Source organism: Crotalus tigris, unplaced genomic scaffold (genome assembly GCF_016545835.1).
Source record: "Crotalus tigris isolate CLP2741 ecotype Arizona unplaced genomic scaffold, ASM1654583v1 scf7180000018436.2726382, whole genome shotgun sequence".
In the NCBI taxonomy this organism is placed as follows: Eukaryota; Metazoa; Chordata; class Lepidosauria; order Squamata; family Viperidae; genus Crotalus; species Crotalus tigris.
The window spans coordinates 572,943-592,870 of record NW_024097002.1 but is presented as its reverse complement, the minus strand read 5'-3'; the positions used below and the strand labels follow the sequence as shown (position 1 = coordinate 592,870).

Genomic DNA, 19,928 nt, shown 5'->3' with positions numbered 1-19,928 from the left:
ATAGCATAACACTGCTCTGCAACACTTCTGCAAAATTTAAGGAATTTAATTTTATCACTTTATGCCAAGGCCATTCTTTTGCCAGTTCACTCAAAGACATCTTATGAGATTGGTACTCTTTTGAACTGGTAATATTTTATGAAAGCCCCAATTCAAAGCCCCACAAAGTATGTATACTCCCTTCTGATGCTTCCTATAACAGTTTTGAGTAGTTAAAAGAGATATCTGCATGTGCAGATACAAAGAGGTAACATACTGTAAACCAGGGATCTTCAAACTTGGCCCTTTTATGACTTGTGGACTTCAGCTCTCAGAATTCCTCAGCCAGGCACACTAGCCGAGGAATTCTGGGAGTTGAAGTGCACAAGTCATAAAAGGGCCAAGTTTGAAGAGCCCTGCTGTAAACTATATTATCGCCTTGAAAAGGACAATTGTGTCATATTTGCAACATGAAATGCTTCACTGAGACAAAACCTACTCAGTCAGGCCTAAATGGTATACATATTAGCCTAGAAATATGCACTAAAAATAAATACTGTGTTGATGTAATATTTTCATGGTTTTGTTTATTTTAAATTACAATCAACTGTATTTTCACCAAAGCCATTGTCCTATCCTATAACTAGGCTACCCAACAAACTAAACCTTAATATATTAAAAATTGTAGCAGGTGGTGAACTTCTTTGTTGGTTAGTGCTCTTATTACATCATTTTATGGAATTTTTATTTTCTTGTTTGTGAATATTTTTTATTTCATTTCAAAATATTATTCCATGTCAAAATGAGGAAAAAGGTAGAGGGTTGACAACATAATTCATACATCATATCAAGTAGAATTCCTGTTGTTGTGTGAATGAATTTGAGTATGGAAATAAATTCTTACATCTCACCAAAGGGCCATAAGTTTGGTTCCCCAACCTGGTGCAGCATTCATCATCCCTAATCAGCAAAGCCAGAAGTATGCATTTTTCCCTGAATTGCTTGGCATCAATTAAAAAGAAAGTGACACCCGATTCAGTAAAAGATGCATATACAGATGCATATGCATATACATATGCATATACAGAAAGGTTCTGACCAGTACAATTACTGAAACAAGATAACTTTACTGAAACAAGATAACAGTTGTTCATACTGTTCATTCTTGAATGCATTTGGGTCAATATAAAAGGGGGGGGGATGACATTGCCATAGGTGTATACTACAGACCACCCAACCAAACAGAGGAAATAGATGAACTTTTTGCTAGTCAGCTAACTAAGGTATGTAGGAAGCACATCACAATAGTAATGGGGGACTTTAACTACCCTGACATCAACTGGGAGACAAACTCCGCACCAAGTGGAAGATCAAACAGGTTCCTGGCAAACCTAGCAGACAACTTTGTATCCCAAAAAAATAGAGAAGGGAACTAGGGGATTAGCCATTTTGGATCTAATTCTCACTAACAGAGATGAAATGATAGAAGGTGTTGAAGCCATAGGAACCCTGGGAGGAAGTGATCATGCAATATTAGAATTCATCATTATGGAAGCACAAGCAATAGAACACAGTCAAACTAGAGTCTTGGACTTCAAGAGAGCTAATTTCAATAAACTGAGAGAGGGCTTGGGAAGGATTCCATGGATGAGAATCCTCAAGGGGAAAACAACTCAAGAAGCTTGGGAAATTTTGAAAAATGAGATAATAAAAGCACAGTCTAGCACAATACCAGCAAAGAGGAAAAACAACAGCTCTCAAAAGAAACCAGCATGGTTGCATAAAGAACTCTCTGACAAATTGAAAGATAAAAAGGACAAGTATAGAAAGTGGAAAGAGGAGAACATAACTAAGTCAGAATATCAGCAAATAGCCCGAGCCTGCAAAGATAAAGTGAGGAAAGCCAAGGCTCAAAATGAACTAAGGCTTGCGACCAAAGTCAAAAATAACAAAAAAAGCTTCTTTCAACATGTAAGGAACAAGAAAAAAGTGAAGGAAATGATTGGTCCATTAGTGGGTAGAAGTGGCAAGAAGGTGACAAGCAACAGAACTATTTATTCATTTTTTGCATCTGTCTTTACACAAAGGGAAAAAACAGACCAATCTATCAAAAATAGTGCCATAAAAAACAAAATAGAAACACAAGTTAAGATAGGCAAGAAAATGGTAAATGAGCACCTGTCCAGCCTAGATGAGTTCAAATCGCCAGGACCAGATGGATTACACCCCAAGGTTCTCAAGGAACTGGCAGATGTGATATCGGAACCACTGAACTATATTTTTCAAAGATCCTGGAACACAGGGGAACTACCAGAGGACTGGAAAAGAGCTGATGTAGTTCCCATCCTCAAAAAAGGGAAAAAAATGGATCCAGGAAATTACAGACCTATCAGCCTGACCTCAATACCTGGAAAGATCCTGGAAAAGATAATCAAACAACGAATCAACGAACACCTAAAGGCAAACAAAGTCATTACTAAAAGCCAACATGGGTTTGTCAAAAATAGATCATGCCATACAAATCTTATTGCATTCTTTGACCAAGTGACAAAATTAGTGGATCAGAGGAATGCTGTGGACATAATTTACTTGGACTTCAGTAAGGCATTTGATAAAGTAGATCACAACCTACTACTTGATAAGATAGAAAAATGTGGGGTAGACAGAATCACCACCAGATGGATCTGTAGCTACCTGACTGGCCATACTCAGCGTGTGGTCCTCAATGGAACCGCATCTACATGGAGGGAAGTGTGTAGTGGGGTGCCCCAAGGCTCTGTTCTGGCCCAGTGCTCTTCAACATCTTCATCAACGATTTGGACGAAGGGATAGATGGGGAACTCATCAAATTTGCAGATTACACCAAGCTGGCAGGAATAGCCAACATTCCAGAAGACAGGCTTAAGATACAGAAGGATCTGGACAGACTTGAACACTGGGCACTAACTAACAAAATGAAATTCAATGGTGAAAAAAGCAAGGTTCTACATTTAGGCAAGAAAAACCAAATGAACAAGTACAGCATAGGTGGCACCATGCTCAATAGTAGTAACTGTGAGAGGGACCTTGGAGTCCTAGTAGACAATCACCTAAATATGAGCCAGCAGTGTGCTGCAGCTGCCAAAAAGGCCAACACAGTGCTAGGCTGCATTAACAGAGGGATAGAATCAAGATCACGTGAAGTATTAATGCCACACTACAATACCTTGGTAAGGCCACACTTGGAATACTGCATCCAGTTTTGGTCACCACGATGTAAAAAAGATGTTGCGACTCTAGAAAGAGTACAGAGAAGAGCAACAAAGATGATTAGGGGACTGGAGGCTAAAACATATAAGGAACGGTTGCTAGAATTGGGTATGTCTAGTTTAACGAAGAGAAGGACAAGGGGGGACATGATAGCAGTATTCCAATATCTCAGGGTCTGCCATAAAGAAGAGGGAATCAAGCTATTTTCCAAAGCACCCAAAGGCAGGACAAGAAGCAATGGGTGGAAACTAATCAAGGAGAGAAGCAACCTAGAACTACGGAGAAACTTCCTGACAGTGAGAACAATTAATCAGTGGAACAACCTGCCTCCAGAAGCAGTAAATGCTCTACACTGGAAGTTTTTAAGAAGAGAATGGACAGCCATTTGTCCGAAATGGTGTAGGGTTTCCTGCCTGAGCAGGGGGTTGGACTAGATGACCTCTAAGGTCCCTTCCAACTTTACTATTATTATTATTATTATTATTATTATTATTATTATTATTATTATTATATTATGCTTTTAACAGCTGGCTTTCTTACTTTACAACAGGCTAGAAAGTTAATGATCATATCAATCAGAGGGTTAGAAATGTGAACTAGACTGAATTTTCCTTCTCTTATTCTTTCTTCACTTTCTAATAAACAATGTTGCCAGTTTTCTGAAGTTATATGTAATTTTAATTTATTTGATTGGAGCTAATTGAATATGGATAGGGCTATCTTCAATTTTACATTTTCCTGTGGTAATGTATTGGGCATTCTTTGGGCACATAATTCTTTGTGCAACTGTTCACTAAGAATTAAATCTGGCTTTATTCTATTGGACAATGAGCACGTGATAGGATAATTACCTGGATTGTACCCAGTGGTGGGATTCAAATATGTGAACAACAGGTTCTCTGTGTGGATGCCACTTCCAAAAGTCCATTCTGGGCCTGGGCAACAAAAAATTAGCTACCCGTTCTGCCGAACTGGTGTGAACTGGCTGAATCCCACTACTGATTGTACCAGATTTTACCATCTGGTAGGCATCTGGAGTTTTTTAAAAAATAACAAAAGCTAAATAATGTTTAATCAGAAATTACCAAAACCAAATGCTATCTTGTCAGAGATATACTGATTATACTGTTTGTACTTCCAGACTATCTTTGTTCCACCATGATGCATCCTATTTACAGCTCATTTTAAATTTTAAAAGGCTATCAGCTTATATTAAGAAAACAGCAAGAAATTTCCAGACATCAGTTTCAATTAATTTTCATGCTCAAAAATATGCAGCTATTCCATTTTAATACAGTACGGTTGTTTGCAAGGAGTGGAGGCTGGGTTGAGACTTATCAATGTTTGGTGCAACCCTTTACATTGCAGCCTTGAGCTCCCTTGCCTGGGCTCTGCCAGCCTGCTGGGCTCTGAGAAACATTCCTGTCCTCAGGACTTACCAGTCTTCTGGGCCTTCCAGCTGTATTGCCGGACACTTTCTTGGCTGTCTTTGAATCATCACTTTGCTTCTCTTCCTTTTTCTGTTCATCCTTCTCCACATACAAAACCTGCTAAACACCAAGCTCCTTTTTAAAATTAGCTTGATTCACTTCTAGACATTTACTAACAGCCTGGTTTTCAAAGTACAAAGGTTTTGAAAATCAGAAGTAAAACAAATCCCATTTTGAGCATTTTACTACTTAAATTAAGATTTGGACAGAAATCTCTAGGCTATTTTTCGTTAGATTAGTAGAGTTTTCATTCTTTCATAAATCTTTCACAACTGGTGTTTTGTTTCAGCTTTTTTTTTTCACAAATATGATGGAATTAGTCACTGTAACTGTTCCCAGTGGCCAATGGGCTGCTTTCAAAACAAAGGAATAATTTTGCAAGAAAAGTGTAGGAGTAAAGACAGATCAGAATATTTTAGCATCATAAGACTATAAAGCACAGTTTCAAAGAGAGAAACTGGAGCTTTTTTTAAAAGCTGAAACAAAGCTGATTGGTTCATTGATGCTTACATTTTGTCTGAGGTAAATCGGTGTTATTTTCTCCTTTGGTTTCAAAGTGTTTTAAGAAGCAAAATGGTATCCTAAGCTTTAGGCATTCAAATTTATCTCATTTGTATGTTTGTTTGTTTGTTTGTTCATCTCTCTGAGATTAAAAAAAAAGAGAGAGAAAACATGCAGAACATGCCTTCTGGAATTCTTTCCAACTGCCACACCAATTGTTGTCATAGGAGGTGTCTACATTTAATTTGGTGTGATATTATGTCTTTGTGTATGTGTGTGTGTCTCTGTGTGTGTGTGTGTGTGTGTGTGTGTGTGTACCCAGATGAGAATAGATTAACTCCAGGATTAAAATTAGACCAACAATCAAATAAACAATATCCTAATCAAGGAATGCCAAACAATGCAAAGAATCTCTAAGGCCACGCCCACCAAAACTGACAGAGCAAGCCGCTAGACTATAAACAGAGAACAAATCCCGCTCCTTCTAGCTTCTGGTAATGTTACCTAGTTTGGATAATGAAATGTCTGCAAGAAAATAACGAGCTCAGAGAGCACCCACCCTCATTTCAAGCCTGAGCCACAAATACTCTCCTTTGTTGGCAGGCCTAGACCTTCTAGTTTCCTGATTTCTAGCCTAGCGGCTTAACCACTGAACCAAACTGGCTGTCTATTAGTAGAGAAAGATGGGGCTTCAGTGACTTGCATATTCCTCACTTGTTACTATGAGTAGTAGAACTAGAATAAATTGTGCAAAATACAAAAATATAATCAAAAATACAATATTTATTTAATTATTATATTTATATCCTGCCACAATCAAATATAGAGTCTCAGGTTGCAGAATGAATTCAATTTGTTTGAATATATAGTTTTAACTATACTGTACTAGACTTAACCATGATTGTTTCTTATATATCTCATTCATAATGAACAGATGGGAAACAAAACAGGAAACAGCAGGATGATTTTTTAAAATAAACTTGGTCTGTTATTAATTTTTGGAAACAATCCTTACATGCTTCTAATGCTCAAATTTTGAACGAGGAATTCAGTAATATGTATAGCCTAATTAAGCCAAACCAAGAGAGATCTGTAAGATGAGTCTTCTCTACTTTGCTACTTCATAATGCTTATTTATATCCCATGAACTATTGATTGAAGATATCTTTTAAATGAGAAATCATTAATGCACATCCATTAAATATCCATTGGAGGGCAGAACTAGATGTTCTAATAGCTACTACTAGATCAGCAATAATACTTAAAATTTAATTTTACATCAAGCTATACATTCTTTTTCACCGCTATGATGGATGGAACAATTTTGATGCTTTTTTTAAATAATTCCAGTATCAGGTACACAGCTGAGACCTGAAGATACAGAGGCAGATGGTGAGGCCGATGCAGAAGATGATTCTGTAAGTAATCCAGATTACTCTATTAGTTTTAATTGGGAATTGCAAAGCTCCATTTCCTTTACAATAGAACTTCACAGCAGGAAATCAAACTTCATCTAATCAAATAACAGGCCAAATGAAACCATTCTTCTTCTTGAATTTAATCAAAATCTTTTCTTGAAAGTCTCTGCTCAACTTGGCCCAGGACTGACATTTAAAACAAAGATTAAGTTATTTGTTTGAAACAAATGTTTAACACTATTAAACATTAAATATACAGTTAAGCATATTCAATTATACCATTATTATAACTGTTTTAATGAGTTATGATTTACATCTGATTTTTAACACAATAATATTCATTACTTGAATCTATTCAGAAATCATTATCAAGTTTTTATTAACTTGAACCTGAACAACTTCAGTCACAAGTTAAACTATATGTTAGGTCCCCAAAGAAATGTATTTTACCCCTATGCCTATTTTCCCTTTTTCTGTAACCTTTCTTTGTGGCCTGCCATTCTGTTGGGAGGGGGGAGCTTTTGGGATTGCTTCGTACTGTCTGAAGGATGCCCTTCCCCCAGGGGATGGAATGTCTCTCCCTTATCTGAGAGATGGTTTGGGCTTGGAGCAAGAGGAAATTGAAAGTGAGAAAGACCTTGAAGAACCCGCCAAAAAGACCAGTTACCAAAACATACTGCCATCTGTGGATTGGCTGGGACTCAAACGAACTCTGAGACTCTGGAGGGAGGGGTATTGAACGTTCCTTTTAATATATTGCTTTGTGGGTTTTTCTCTCAGATTCTGCCTTGATTCCCTACTGTCACTAACCCCTAATAAAAATTCCTTTTGAGACAATGCCTGTTTCAAGAGTTCTGCTTTCTTGGGAGCTTAGCTGAGGTAGGTCCTTACCTTAAACTAGATCCTTCTAAAACAAAAAAAATCCATGACACATGTTAGCCGAGTATCTAATGGAGATGATAATAATAATAATAATAATAATAATAATAATAATAATAATAATAATAATAACAACAACAACAACAACAACAACAACAACAACAACTCAGGACTGTTGGCTGAGCAACCAGGGCCAGCAGCTGCAGAACTACTGGAAGAAAAGGTGTTTACCCGTCGCAGATACACAGTGATGGAAAACAAAGAAATAATGATCTGTTACTACAGATCAAGTCCAACAAGAAGAGGATATCTAAAACGAATGCACCAGTTCTGGAAAGAACAACATCCAGAATCAGAAATAACAGAACAGAGACTAGCAGATCAACGCCGATTTATAACACAAAATAAAGTATTCACAGAAACAGAATTGGACGAACTGCAAAGGTTTACCCAGGGCAAAGAAATCAAAGCCTTACCAGAAGTAATTCAGAATGTAGAGGCAAACCAGGGGGAGTTGGCAGTGAAGGAATCCAGCAGAGATATACAACTGTTCTCATTTGGAAACCAGGCACCTCTTCCTCAGGAAGAACAAAACCCTCTAACTAAAGAAATAAAAGAATTGAAACAAAGAATAACTGAGCATCTAGAACAGCACAAAAACAACAGAATAAGGCTACCTGCATTGAAGCTTGTTCCAAAGAAACAGCTAGCACAAGCATTAAAAGATGCAAATATTTGCAAATACTGCAATCAAGTATAAGCACCAATTCATTGCAAGAAACAAACCAACTAATGTACAGCACAGCTGCAGTTATAACAGAATACCTGGGATGCAAAATCAACAAAGAAGAAAAACAAACAAACAGTGCACCAGAAAAATGGAAGGTTAGACTAGAAAATAAGATCAGCAAGTTAAGATCACATGCAAGCAAGCTAGAACAGATGAAAGAAAAGAAGCTGAAGAACAAGAAGACCAAAGAATACCTAATCAAGAAATACCACTTAGAAACAAGGAAGATCAAGGAAGCACTGGAAATAATAAAGCAACAAATAACAGCTATAGCCAGGAAAATCAGTAGATATGAAGCTCGAATTGCAAACTATAGGCAGAACCTCCAATTTCAATCCAATCAGAAACGTTTCTACCAATCCATCAATGGAGAAACTGCAAGAATCAGTCAGTACCTGACAAGGAAGAAACAGTGCAGTTCTGGAAGCAGATATGGGATAACCCAAAGAAATACAACAAGGATGCGGCTTGGTTAAAAGAGGTGGATGCAAATAAAACAGAAGTTGAAATGAAAGAACTAGTAATAACAACAAAAATGGTAGAAAAAAGAGCAAAGAAAATCAAAAATTGGTCAGCACCAGGTGAAGATGAACTGCATGGGTTTTGGTTGAAACATCTAACTGTTATACACCCACTCATTGCCAAGCAGTTCAACAATATACTACAAGGAGGAGAAATTGAAAAGTGGCTAACAACTGGGAAAACCTACCTAATAATGAAAAATCCAGCAAAAGGGGCAACACCAGGTAACTACAGGCCAATTACCTGCTTACCAACAACTTTCAAATTACTAACTGGTGTAGTAGCTGATGCAGTGCAACAGCATCTAGTTGAAAACAATCTCTTTCCACCTGAGCAGAAAGGAAACCGCCCCAACAGCAGAGGAACAAAAGATCAACTCCTAATAGACAAAATGATCTTGGAAAACTGCAAGAGAAGGAAGACCAACCTGAATGTTGCATGGATTGACTACAAAAAGGCATTTGACTCTCTGCCACATGATTGGATAATAAAGTGCCTAGAAATAACAGGAGTCAGTAGAAACATCAGAAAATTTGTGCAAAGATCGATGGCACAATGGAAGACACAGTTGCAGATCAATGGTGAGAGGCTGGGAGAGGTTAATATCAAGAGAGGAATATTTCAAGGAGATTCATTATCACCATTACTATTTGTTATTGCACTGTTTCCTCTGTCAACAATACTGAATAACTCAGGACATGGCTATCAAACATCAAAAACATCTGCCAGACTATCCCACCTCCTTTATATGGATGATCTGAAGCTGTATGGAAAAACATCATCTGAAATAGAATCGCTGCTCAACACTGTCCGTATATATAGCCAAGATATTGTAATGGAGTTTGGCTTGGACAAATGTGCCACACTTACTATCAAACAAGGAAAAATAGTGAAAACTGAAGGAATCAAGATGCCCCACGAAAATAACATTAAGAGTCTGGATGAGGAAGAGTACTACAAATACTTGGGTATCCTTCAAGCTGACAACATCAAGCACACTGAAGTCAAGAAAAAGATTAGAGGTGAATACATCAAGAGAGTGAAGAAGATCTTAAAGTGGAGGAAATACCAAAGGCAATCACACCTGGGGTCTACACAGCTGGAATAGTGGACTGGACTCAAGCAGAACTAAAAGCAATGGATAGGCAGACCAGAAAAATAATGACAATGAATCATGCCCTTCATCCACGCAGTGACATTGATAGACTTTATCTACCAAGGCAAATAGGTGGGCGTGGAATGCTACAAGTACATCAGATGGTTGAAGAAGAAAAAATGGCTTTGGAAGAATATCTGAAGAACAATGATGAAGATGCACTGAAATTAGTATATCAGGAAGGCTTACTAACTACTGGAGAGACCAAACTGGCCTACAAGAAAGACCAAATGAAGAACAGAATAGAGGCATGGGAAGACAAAGCACTACATGGCCAATACATGAAAAAAATAGCTGGGAAAGCAGATAATAATAAAACCTGGCAATGGCTAAGAGCAGGAAAATTGAAGAAAGAGACCGAGGGACTAATTCTGGCTGCACAAGACCAAGCCTTAAGGACAAATGCATACAAAGTCAAAATTGAGAAGACAGCAACAGACAGTAAGTGCCGCCTATGCAAAGAAGCTGAAGAAACAGTGGACCACTTGGTAAGCTGTTGCAAGAAGATTGCACAAACTGATTACAAGCAGCGGCATGACAAAGTAGCAACAATGGTGCATTGGAAGATCTGCAAAAAATATCATTTGCCTGTAAGCAAAAACTGGTGGGATCATAAAATAGAGAAAGTCATAGAAAATGATAAAATTAAACTGCTCTGGGACTTCAGAATTCAAACAGACAAGCACCTGCAACATAACACCCCAGACTTAACAATTGTCGATAAGAAAGACAAAAAAGTCTGGATAGTGGACGTGGCAGTGCCTGGAGACAGCAGAATAGAAGAGAAAGAACTGGAGAAGATAACAAAATACAAAGACCTACAAATAGAAATAGAAAGACTGTGGCAAAAGCAAGCAAGGGTAGTACCAATAGTCATAGGCTCCTTGGGTGCAATCCCAAAACAACTGGAGCACCACTTGAACACCATTGGCATTGACAAATTCGCTATTAGTCAATTGCAAAAGGCAGCCTTATTAGGAACTGCTTCCATCCTGCGACGATATCTGTAATACCATCAAACATCCACATCTGCCTATCCCAGGTCCTGGGTAAGGACTCGATAGGTAGACAAAATGCCAAATCCAGTCTGAACATCTGGCTGACTGTGCGATGATCATAATAATAATAATAATAATAATAATAATAATAATAATAATAATAAAGTTGGAAGGGACCTTGGAGGTCATCTAGTCCAATCCCCTGCTCAGGCGGGAAACCCTATACCATTTCGGACAAATGGCTGTCCAATCTCTTCTTAAAAACTTCCAGTGTTGGAGCATTCACCACTTCTGGAGGCAGGTTGTTCCACTGCTTAATTGTTCTAACTGTCAAGAAGTTTCTCCTTAGTTCTAGGTTGCTTCTCTCCTTGATTAGTTTCCATCCATTGCTTCTTGTCCTGTCCTCAAGGGCCCTGGAAAATAGCTTGACTCTCTCTTCTTTGTGGCAGCCCCTGAGATATTGGAATACTGCTATAATGTCCCCCCTCATCTTTCTCTTCATTAAACTAGACATATCCAATTCCAGCAGCCTTTCCTTATATGCTTTGGCCTCCAGTCCCCTACATCTTCTCTGTACTCTTTCTAGAGTCTCAACATCTTTTTTACATCGTGGTGACCAAAACTGTATGCAGTATTCCAAGTGGGGCCTTACCAAAGCATTGTAAAGTGGTATTAAAACTTCATGTGATCTTGATTCTATCCCTCTGTTAATGCAGCCCAGCACTGTTGTCTTGGCCTTTTTGGCAGCTGCAGCACACTGCTGGCTCATATTTAAGTGATTATAAGATACATTTAATGATCACTTTTTCGGCAACTGTTTGAACTTAACAAAGGCACTGGGCAAATAGTACTCATGACCAGTTCTCATATTTATGTTGGTTGCAGCATTCCTGTAGTCACTGTAGTCATGCAATCACAATCAGCCTCTAGCTCACAATGACAACATCACAACATCCTACAATCATATGATCGCTATTTGCAACTTTCTTTGACAACTTCCTATAAGCAGGTCAATGGGAAAGCTGGCAGGAGATCATAAATCAGACATGTCAAACTCGCGACGTCACATGATATTGCGCGATGTATCGGGAGTGTTTTGCCGTTGCCGGCAATGCGGCTTCTACATGACGCATCTGGCCCATGGGCTGGCAGTTTGACACCCCTGTCATAAATGGAAGCTATATGATGTTCTTGCTTAATGACCCATGGTGATTCACTTAATGATGACATTGGGAAGTACCAGAATTTCTGTCATTAAATGATATTATGCTTTATAAGCACGTCACTTAGGAATAGAAATTCCAGTCCCAATTACGATTGTTAAGTGAGGACTACTTATATTATATCCATTTGGCTAATTTAATAAGAATTTGACATTATTCAGTGTCCTGCTCGATCAAATTGAAGAATAGTATAATCCACCATCTTGTTTCTCACAATAGAGAATCATTTTTTTAAGTCCATGAAATTAACATGAAAACAAAAGACCCCTAATTAAGAATTGTATGATACTTTTGATTAAGATATGGTGGAATATCCAAAGAATTTTTAAACGGAGGGTAAAATTTACTCCGCAATTATTTTTACTAGGTATTGTTACTGATTGTGATGCTAAGGAGGTTATATTGATGTTAAATTTGGTTACAGCCGCTAGGCTGTTAATAGGGCAATATTGGAAGAAGGAATCCTTGCCTACTTTGCAAGAGTGGTTTCACAAAGTTTCGTATCTGGCAGAAATGGCAAAGATTTCGGCTTTTTTAAAGGAGCAATCTCAAGAGAAATTCTTTGCAGTATGGGAAAAATGGATAAATTTCATACAATATAATTTGGATATGGAAAAATACCATTTAGCTTTTTTATAACTTGTAATGATTGTTTTTTCCTTCTTTCTTTCTTCCTTTTTTCTTTACGTATTATTACTTATATATATATTTTTTTTATATATATGTTCTATTTTTCGTCTACTTTTTTCTTTTTTCTTTCTCTCTCTCTTTTCTTTTCCCTTTTTTTTCTTTCTTTTTTAGTATATATTATTCATTTTAAAGCTTATGTTATGCATATTATTATTATATATATTATTATATATATTATTATTATGACCTTTATTATTTTTATTAATTATCTTATAAATTGTAAACGTTATTTTTTAAAATTTGTTAAATAATCCTATATTCAGTTCTGGGAAGTCGGGGGGGGAGGGGGGGTGGTTTGGGAGGGGGGGTGGATGTTTATTTGTAAAAATTTTGAAAAAAAATTCAATTAAAAAAAAAAAAGAATTGTATGATACTTTTAAATGTGGCTTCTCTACCATAATTCTTATATGAAACTGTTTTAGTTTTTACACTCTCCACTAAAGAGAAATGATTTAACAATTTCCAAGCTTATCCTTTCTGGACTGACAGCCTTCCTAGATTAAAGGACTCCAAATGTTATTGTGTATGATTCAATAAGGGATAAGCTAATGGTGTTTCTCCGTTTCTATAGATCAGTGAAGTGACAACTGAAAGTATAAGACCTAGGCCACAAGGATCTTCTCCAGTGTATGAATATTGCATAGAAGACGAATATTTTAACAAAAAGGTAAGATTCAAAATGAAAGAGTTTATAGTATACTGTACGTTTTAGTTATAGGTAACAATCTGTAAGCCTTTGGAGCCATTGACACAGTTATAGTGCCTTCCTTAGCCCCTTAAAGTTAAAGTCAAAATTAATATTGACTGGCTAACAGGCCAGACATTTTTTCCTGTTCTGTATGCTCTGCAAGAGTATCCTAGCAAAAATGCTGTACCATCACTTATTATCACTTATATATGATGCAATGATTCAGAAATGAAAGAGAAAACTGCAAGGTTGCTTAAGATAATGAAAAAATACCTTTTTTTAAAAAAAAAGTAAAATTAGAGCATTGGCTCTTTTTAAAGGGAAAGTAATGCTCCAGGGAAAGATAGAAGGTGCTGAAACTCCCAGCTTTGAAAGTGAAAAGGCAGATGACTGTATTTATATGTCAAATTCCCAGCAGGAAGAGCAGATATTAAGCAAGCATTATGTGTGCAGTTGCATACAGTTGCTGATGGAAAAAGTGAGGGACAGTAGAATATGATAGCAATAGTATTTGGAAGATATACCACTCCATAATGCTTTGCAGCACTCTCTGGGTGGTTGACAATGTCAGCATTATTTGCATATTGCTCCCAACAATCTGGATCCTCATTTTACCAACTTCGGAAGGATGGAAGTCAACTTTGAGCCCCATCAGGATCGAACTCTAGGCTATGCGCAGAGTTAATCTGCAATACTCCATTCTAAGCACTGCCCCACCAAGGCTCCTACATGATGGGCTTTTGCACATAGAGGTGCCAGCATAGAGAGTGATAGGCAGGAGAGCATAGTATGTACATTTACATGTAGAGCTGCTGGCCCAGAGAGTGCTGAATGTACATTGTATTACACATTCTGCTGAAGTAAATAGGGAGACATGAAGCATTATAGTCTTTGAGGTTGGAATAAGAACAGTATTCTCTACAACAAAACTTGAGCCATGGGTGTTTTTTTTTATCTTCAGTATAAGTCAGGAGCAATGCCAAAATGGGGGGATATGACAGATTTGTTTAAGGCTAGCTTCATGTAAACTGCAGAACCTTTGTCCCACATGTTGTTCGTTACAAGGTAGTTAACTGGAAAAAAAAAAAGACAGTTAACTGTGTCACATCTTAGAAATATTGAAAGCCTCTTGTTTTTGTGTGATGGAAGGTCTCCTGCCAATGCCATCTCATGGGGCATCCATACTGGCAAATGGGGCATCCATACTGGCAAATGATGATCCTGGAAAAGCCATCATTGAATCTGAGGAAGCAGAGGGCATCTCAGTATCCTTCACAGTCCAATCCACCACTCTCCTTGGAGGCCAGTTCTGCCACTTGTGGCATGATCCATTCTTACCATCACTTTCTAGGCTGACTTCTTCCCAGTGCTCTGCTGCCATTTTGTCCAAACATTATCAGTAGAACTCTGCTGCCATCTAAGCCTCTAAGTTATATGTATTTCTGAGGCATCTTCCCAGGACTGTTTCTTTGGTTCATACTCCCTTCACTGTTGATGACATACAACTAAGCATTAAAGATTGCATGTTTATTTCCAGCTTCAGCAAGATATAGAGAACAGACAAAGAAGAGAATCAACCTTCAAAATGAGTGACTCACAGGTGAGATTAAGTATTTGTTAAGCTTCCGGTGTATCTTTTAATATAGAAAAACATTGTGTTAGAATTCTTGAAAATCCTGAGTCTCATTAGATGACAATTGATTTTTTTACTTGCATTAGATAGGTACAGATGTTAAACAACGTGAAATTTTCACTCAGTCACTTTTTGTAACCGAACTGAACTTCTGGAACTGAAATTTCACAACACTATTACATAATTACACTAATATATATTCTGTCACTCCAACATAAATTTAAAATAAGCAAGTTGTATGAGTTCTTCACCCACTATCACATTCTGCATTTTATTAATATTTCTGCACACAGCCCTGAACACATTCACAGCAAATGTTCGCTCCAACCAGCACTGATAGCATTACTGCAGCTAGAATTAGTCCTTTACATTGAATAAGTGATTGGAGCTATTCAAACTGGCAAACAACTGATTTGCTACAGATGCAGTCCTGTTCCAAGAACATATATCATTCCTAATAAATGCCAACAATAATCCTGCTGTAAATTTTGCATAGATTCCCTCTGCTAGATTATAATATAATTCAGTATACTACTATTATACAGGTAGTCCTCACAACCATCATTTAGTGACTGTTTGAAGTTACAATGGCACTGAAAAAAATTATTTTAAAAAAATTATTTAAAAAAAAAATAAACATTATTCATACTCACGACCATTGCAACATTCCCACGGTCACACAATCAGAATATAGACACTTGGTAACTGGTTCATATTTATGACAGTTGCAGAGTCCGAGTCATGTGATCATCTTTGGCAACCTTCTGAAAAGCAAAGTCAATGGGGAAACCAGATTCACTCAACAACTGTGTTACAAACTTAACAACTGCATGATTCATTTAACAACTGTGCCAAGAAAGGTTGTAAAATGGTGCAAAACTCACTTAACAAATGTCTCACTTAGCAACAGAAATTTTGGGCTCTGTTGTGGTCATAAGTTGTCATATAGCATAGAGAAACATTATTTCTGTTTCTGTTCTGTTTTAAAGGCGACAAATATAGAACATAAAATTTCACCAAACCTATCTAGAGACTGGTTGGTAGCATAAGAGCTCTTTAGTTCAAGCTGGTAAACTAGCTGGCCTTTGAACAATTAAACAAGTCCTTTAAATCCTCTTAAAGCCTTTTAAATTTAGTCTCGCCGATCACATTTTACATCTTAGTATGTGTGACTAAGTCCAGTAGGCTAATTGTAGTTTTCTGGCACTGATCTATTTGAAATAATACAGGGCTGGGAATCAAATCCTGTGGAAAAGTTAGTATGCATATTTTTCCACAATGTTTATTCAAGTTATTTTGATGCCTGATTTATTTACAGTTGAATACCTATGTAAATAAACAGGATTTGCTAGTGGCTGAAGTCAAATTATAGCCATTAATGTCCTAAATAAATTCATTTTACTAAATGAAAATAAAGGAAGGAAGGAAGGAAGGAAGGAAGGAAGGAAGGAAGGAAGGAAGGAAGGAAGGAAGGAAGGAAGGAAGGAAGGAAGGAAGGAACAGTTAAAGTACTATGATAATAAAATTAGGTTCTGTAGAAGACAAAATCTCTTCTGGAAGAAGCCATTAATGTTTTGTTTTTAAGTAGACAATTATATTACCTTAGCATTTTTCAAAATTAAATACTAGAAATTGAAGAGTGTGAGAAAAATCTATAGTACTAGTTGAACAAGTGGAATTATGCAATTGCTAAAATGTTCAATGCAGTCTTGTTCTGCTTTAACAGAAGTATTACATCTAAATTACAGGAAGTAATATTTCTTTGGTCAAGCCATATGTCCCCCCCTTCCTTTAAAAAGGATGTGGAGAAACTGGAATAAGTTGAGAGAAAACTTACCAGGCTGGGAAACAATGGAAAGCTTGGAAAGCAAGCTCTATGAGAAATGAATAAAGAAATCAAGGAGTTGGGTATGATTAGCTAAAAAAAAAAAAAAAGAATACTAAGGAGTAATGCAACTGCCTAAAAGCTCATTACATGGAAGAGAAGGCAAATCAACACAGTCCTTTTCAACGAATATATTTTATAATTTTATGAATTACTAGTGACTATAAATAGTATTGTCATAAGATCCAAAGGAATGAAGATGTGTGTTCTGAGGGTTTTTTTTTTCAGGAACATGTGTCTTTTGAAAAATAATTATACATATGTATGGTATTAAGACATTTAGATGGAAGATTTTATCTGGTTAGATATTTTATCATTGCTGACTGTTTAATTCTTATTTAAAATTACTTGTCTTCCATTCTAAAAATATCAGAGAGATGTTTATATCTTCTAAAAATCTTTATCTGCCTGTCATGGATCATTAAGAAATATTAATACTTTCTTGTCAAATCCTACATTCTGATCTTGTGATAGGCTTATTCACAGTACTCATCCAGCAAGCTGATAATAAATCTAATCTCTAAAAAACCTTGCTATCTGTTCTATAATTTTGCTTGTCTTTCAGTGCCAGGAAATGTTTGTGGTGTTTTAGTAAATTTAATATGTGATATTTCTGGCAATATAGTACAGTGAAGGTTATGATTATGTTAATGACAGTGTAAGTGACCTTATGATATAAATGAATTGAAGAATGAACTAATTTAGAGATGAGATTTAATAGCTTAATTTTTGGGACTAACTAGGAATCTATGGAAGTGACATTACAAACAGAAGTGGAATCTGGCGCAAGTGGATTCAGTGTGGTTGGTGGGGGAGCCGAAGGCCTATTTGTGAAGCAAGTGCTTAAGGAGTCCTCAGCATCAAAACTATTTAGTCTAAGAGAAGGTACAGTATTGCTCTCAAATTATATTTACATTTTCTCTTTAAATCATTATCTAAGAAAATGGCCATATCTTTAAAGCATACATTAAAAAAAATAATATACAGACTTCCGGTTTTGCGCAGTAGTTCAGCAGCCAAGGGATTGCAGGGCTCTGCACCTCTGCTGAGTTCTGCCTGCCAGGGACCCTGAATGGGCCTGAAGTTGCCCCATAGAGGCAACATAGAAGGGAGGAAGTCCCACTAATTGTGGATAGACAGTGGTTTATCCAATTGGTTTGGGAAAAGCCCTCCAGAAACCGGCAGGAGAAGAGGCTAGCTTAACTTCTGAGTCTAGCCCAGGGGTAGGCAACCCAAAACACTCAAAGAGCCACTTGAACCCGTTTCCCACCAAAAACAAAACACCGGGAGCCGCAAAACCCTTTTGAAATCTAAAATGAAGATAACACTGCATATATCCTTTTTTATCTTTATTATAGGTGTGTGTGTGTGTGTGTGTGTGAGTGAGAGAGAGAGAGAGAGTGTGTGTTTGTGTATGTGTGTGTATACACACACACACACACACACACACACACACACACACACACATTAAAAATAAAAGTAAAAATATGACTCTTGGGAATATCCATACTATTAAAACAATGATCACCGAGAGAATGCTTTAAGAGAATAAAATTACATACACACACAGGTAAAAAAAGGATATATGCAGTGTTATCTTCATTTTAGATGTCAAAAGGGTCTCTCTCTCTCTGTCTCTCTCCCTCCCTCCCTCTCTGCCCTTGGTCTGCCACTCCTCTTCCCCCACTCTCTTTCTTTCTCTCTCTTTCCTCTCTCTCTCCCCCTCCCTCTCTCTCTCTCTTTCTCTCTCTCTCTTTCTCCCCCCCCATCTGCTGCTCACCTGGCAAGCTTCAAGTTGTTCTCCAACAATCTCAGGGGTAGGCAACCTCGTCTCTTTTATGACTCATGGACTTCAACTCCCAGAATTCCTGAGTCAGCCTAGCTGGGCTAGCTAGCTCTCTCCTGCCCTTCCTGCTTCCTGCTGAGACGCAGCAAAGGGAGGAGCTCCGCCCAGAAAGCTTTTCAGCTCCTCGGAGAACAATGTGAGTGCACTCTCTTTTACACATACACACATACACACACACACACACACACACACACCACACACAGAGAGAGAGAGAGAGAGAAGCAGGGAAGCGCAATTGCCTCTCTTTGTCTCTGTCTCTCTCTGCAAAGGCAGAGGAGGCTGGGAGCCACAGGGGAAGGCTCAAAGAGCCGCATGCGGCTCCGGAGCCGCAGGTTGCGGACCTGTGGTCTAGCCCAACCTACAAGCAACCGAAGTCCAAAAGTACTACTTCAAGCTGACTGTAAACAATGTGTTTGGAACTGGGTAAGAACAGTTATTTTCTCTCTTCTGCTTAGAAATTGATTTCCTAGGAAAAAAAGAAAAGAAAAGAAAAACTCCAAGAAGCAAAAAGCCTCCAAAAGTGAGAAGGAGGGGGACCTTTGCCTCCCCTCCTGCAGATGGAAGCAGCAAATTAAACCTTTCAGGGGGAACAGAAATATATTGAAATGAAAAGAATATAAGACTTAACTTGGAAAAGTTTGAAATCGGTGGAATCTGTTAAGATTTTCCTTTTATATCATGAAAATAGAAGTAAATAATTGTTTATTACTGAAAGAACTGGTGCTGACATCTAATGGTAGATGAAAATATACAACAGCTGCTCTATTACAGGGACTGGCAAGGCCCAGGAAAAGATAAATTTGATTTTGGTGACCTTCAATGTCTTAATAACAGAGAACAACTGTGACAAAAAAGAAAGAAAAAAAAAAAGAAAACATCTTGGGCTTTCTTCAAAGTGAGAATTATAAACTCTAAAAAAAAAAAAGAATTGACCTCTCTGGATTACAAGTACTAACTCAACTGTGAATCTAAAGCTGTCTG

The 19,928-nt window shown here is 37.5% G+C and overlaps 1 protein-coding gene across 3 annotated transcripts in view; it reads left to right on the top strand.

The window, feature by feature from the left end:
* AHNAK2 (AHNAK nucleoprotein 2) overlaps nt 1–19,928 on the top strand; it is a 97,460-nt gene that overhangs the window by 51,172 nt on the left and 26,360 nt on the right. For 2 of the 3 annotated variants that reach the window (XM_039352519.1, XM_039352520.1), the window contains exons 2-5: nt 6,570–6,637; nt 13,467–13,562; nt 15,121–15,183; nt 17,845–17,986. In XM_039352519.1, coding sequence (XP_039208453.1) covers nt 6,570–6,637; nt 13,467–13,562; nt 15,121–15,183; nt 17,845–17,986 — 369 coding nt within the window. The remainder of the gene's footprint in view (nt 1–6,569; nt 6,638–13,466; nt 13,563–15,120; nt 15,184–17,844; nt 17,987–19,928) is intronic. The other variant, XM_039352521.1, reaches the window with a different exon arrangement.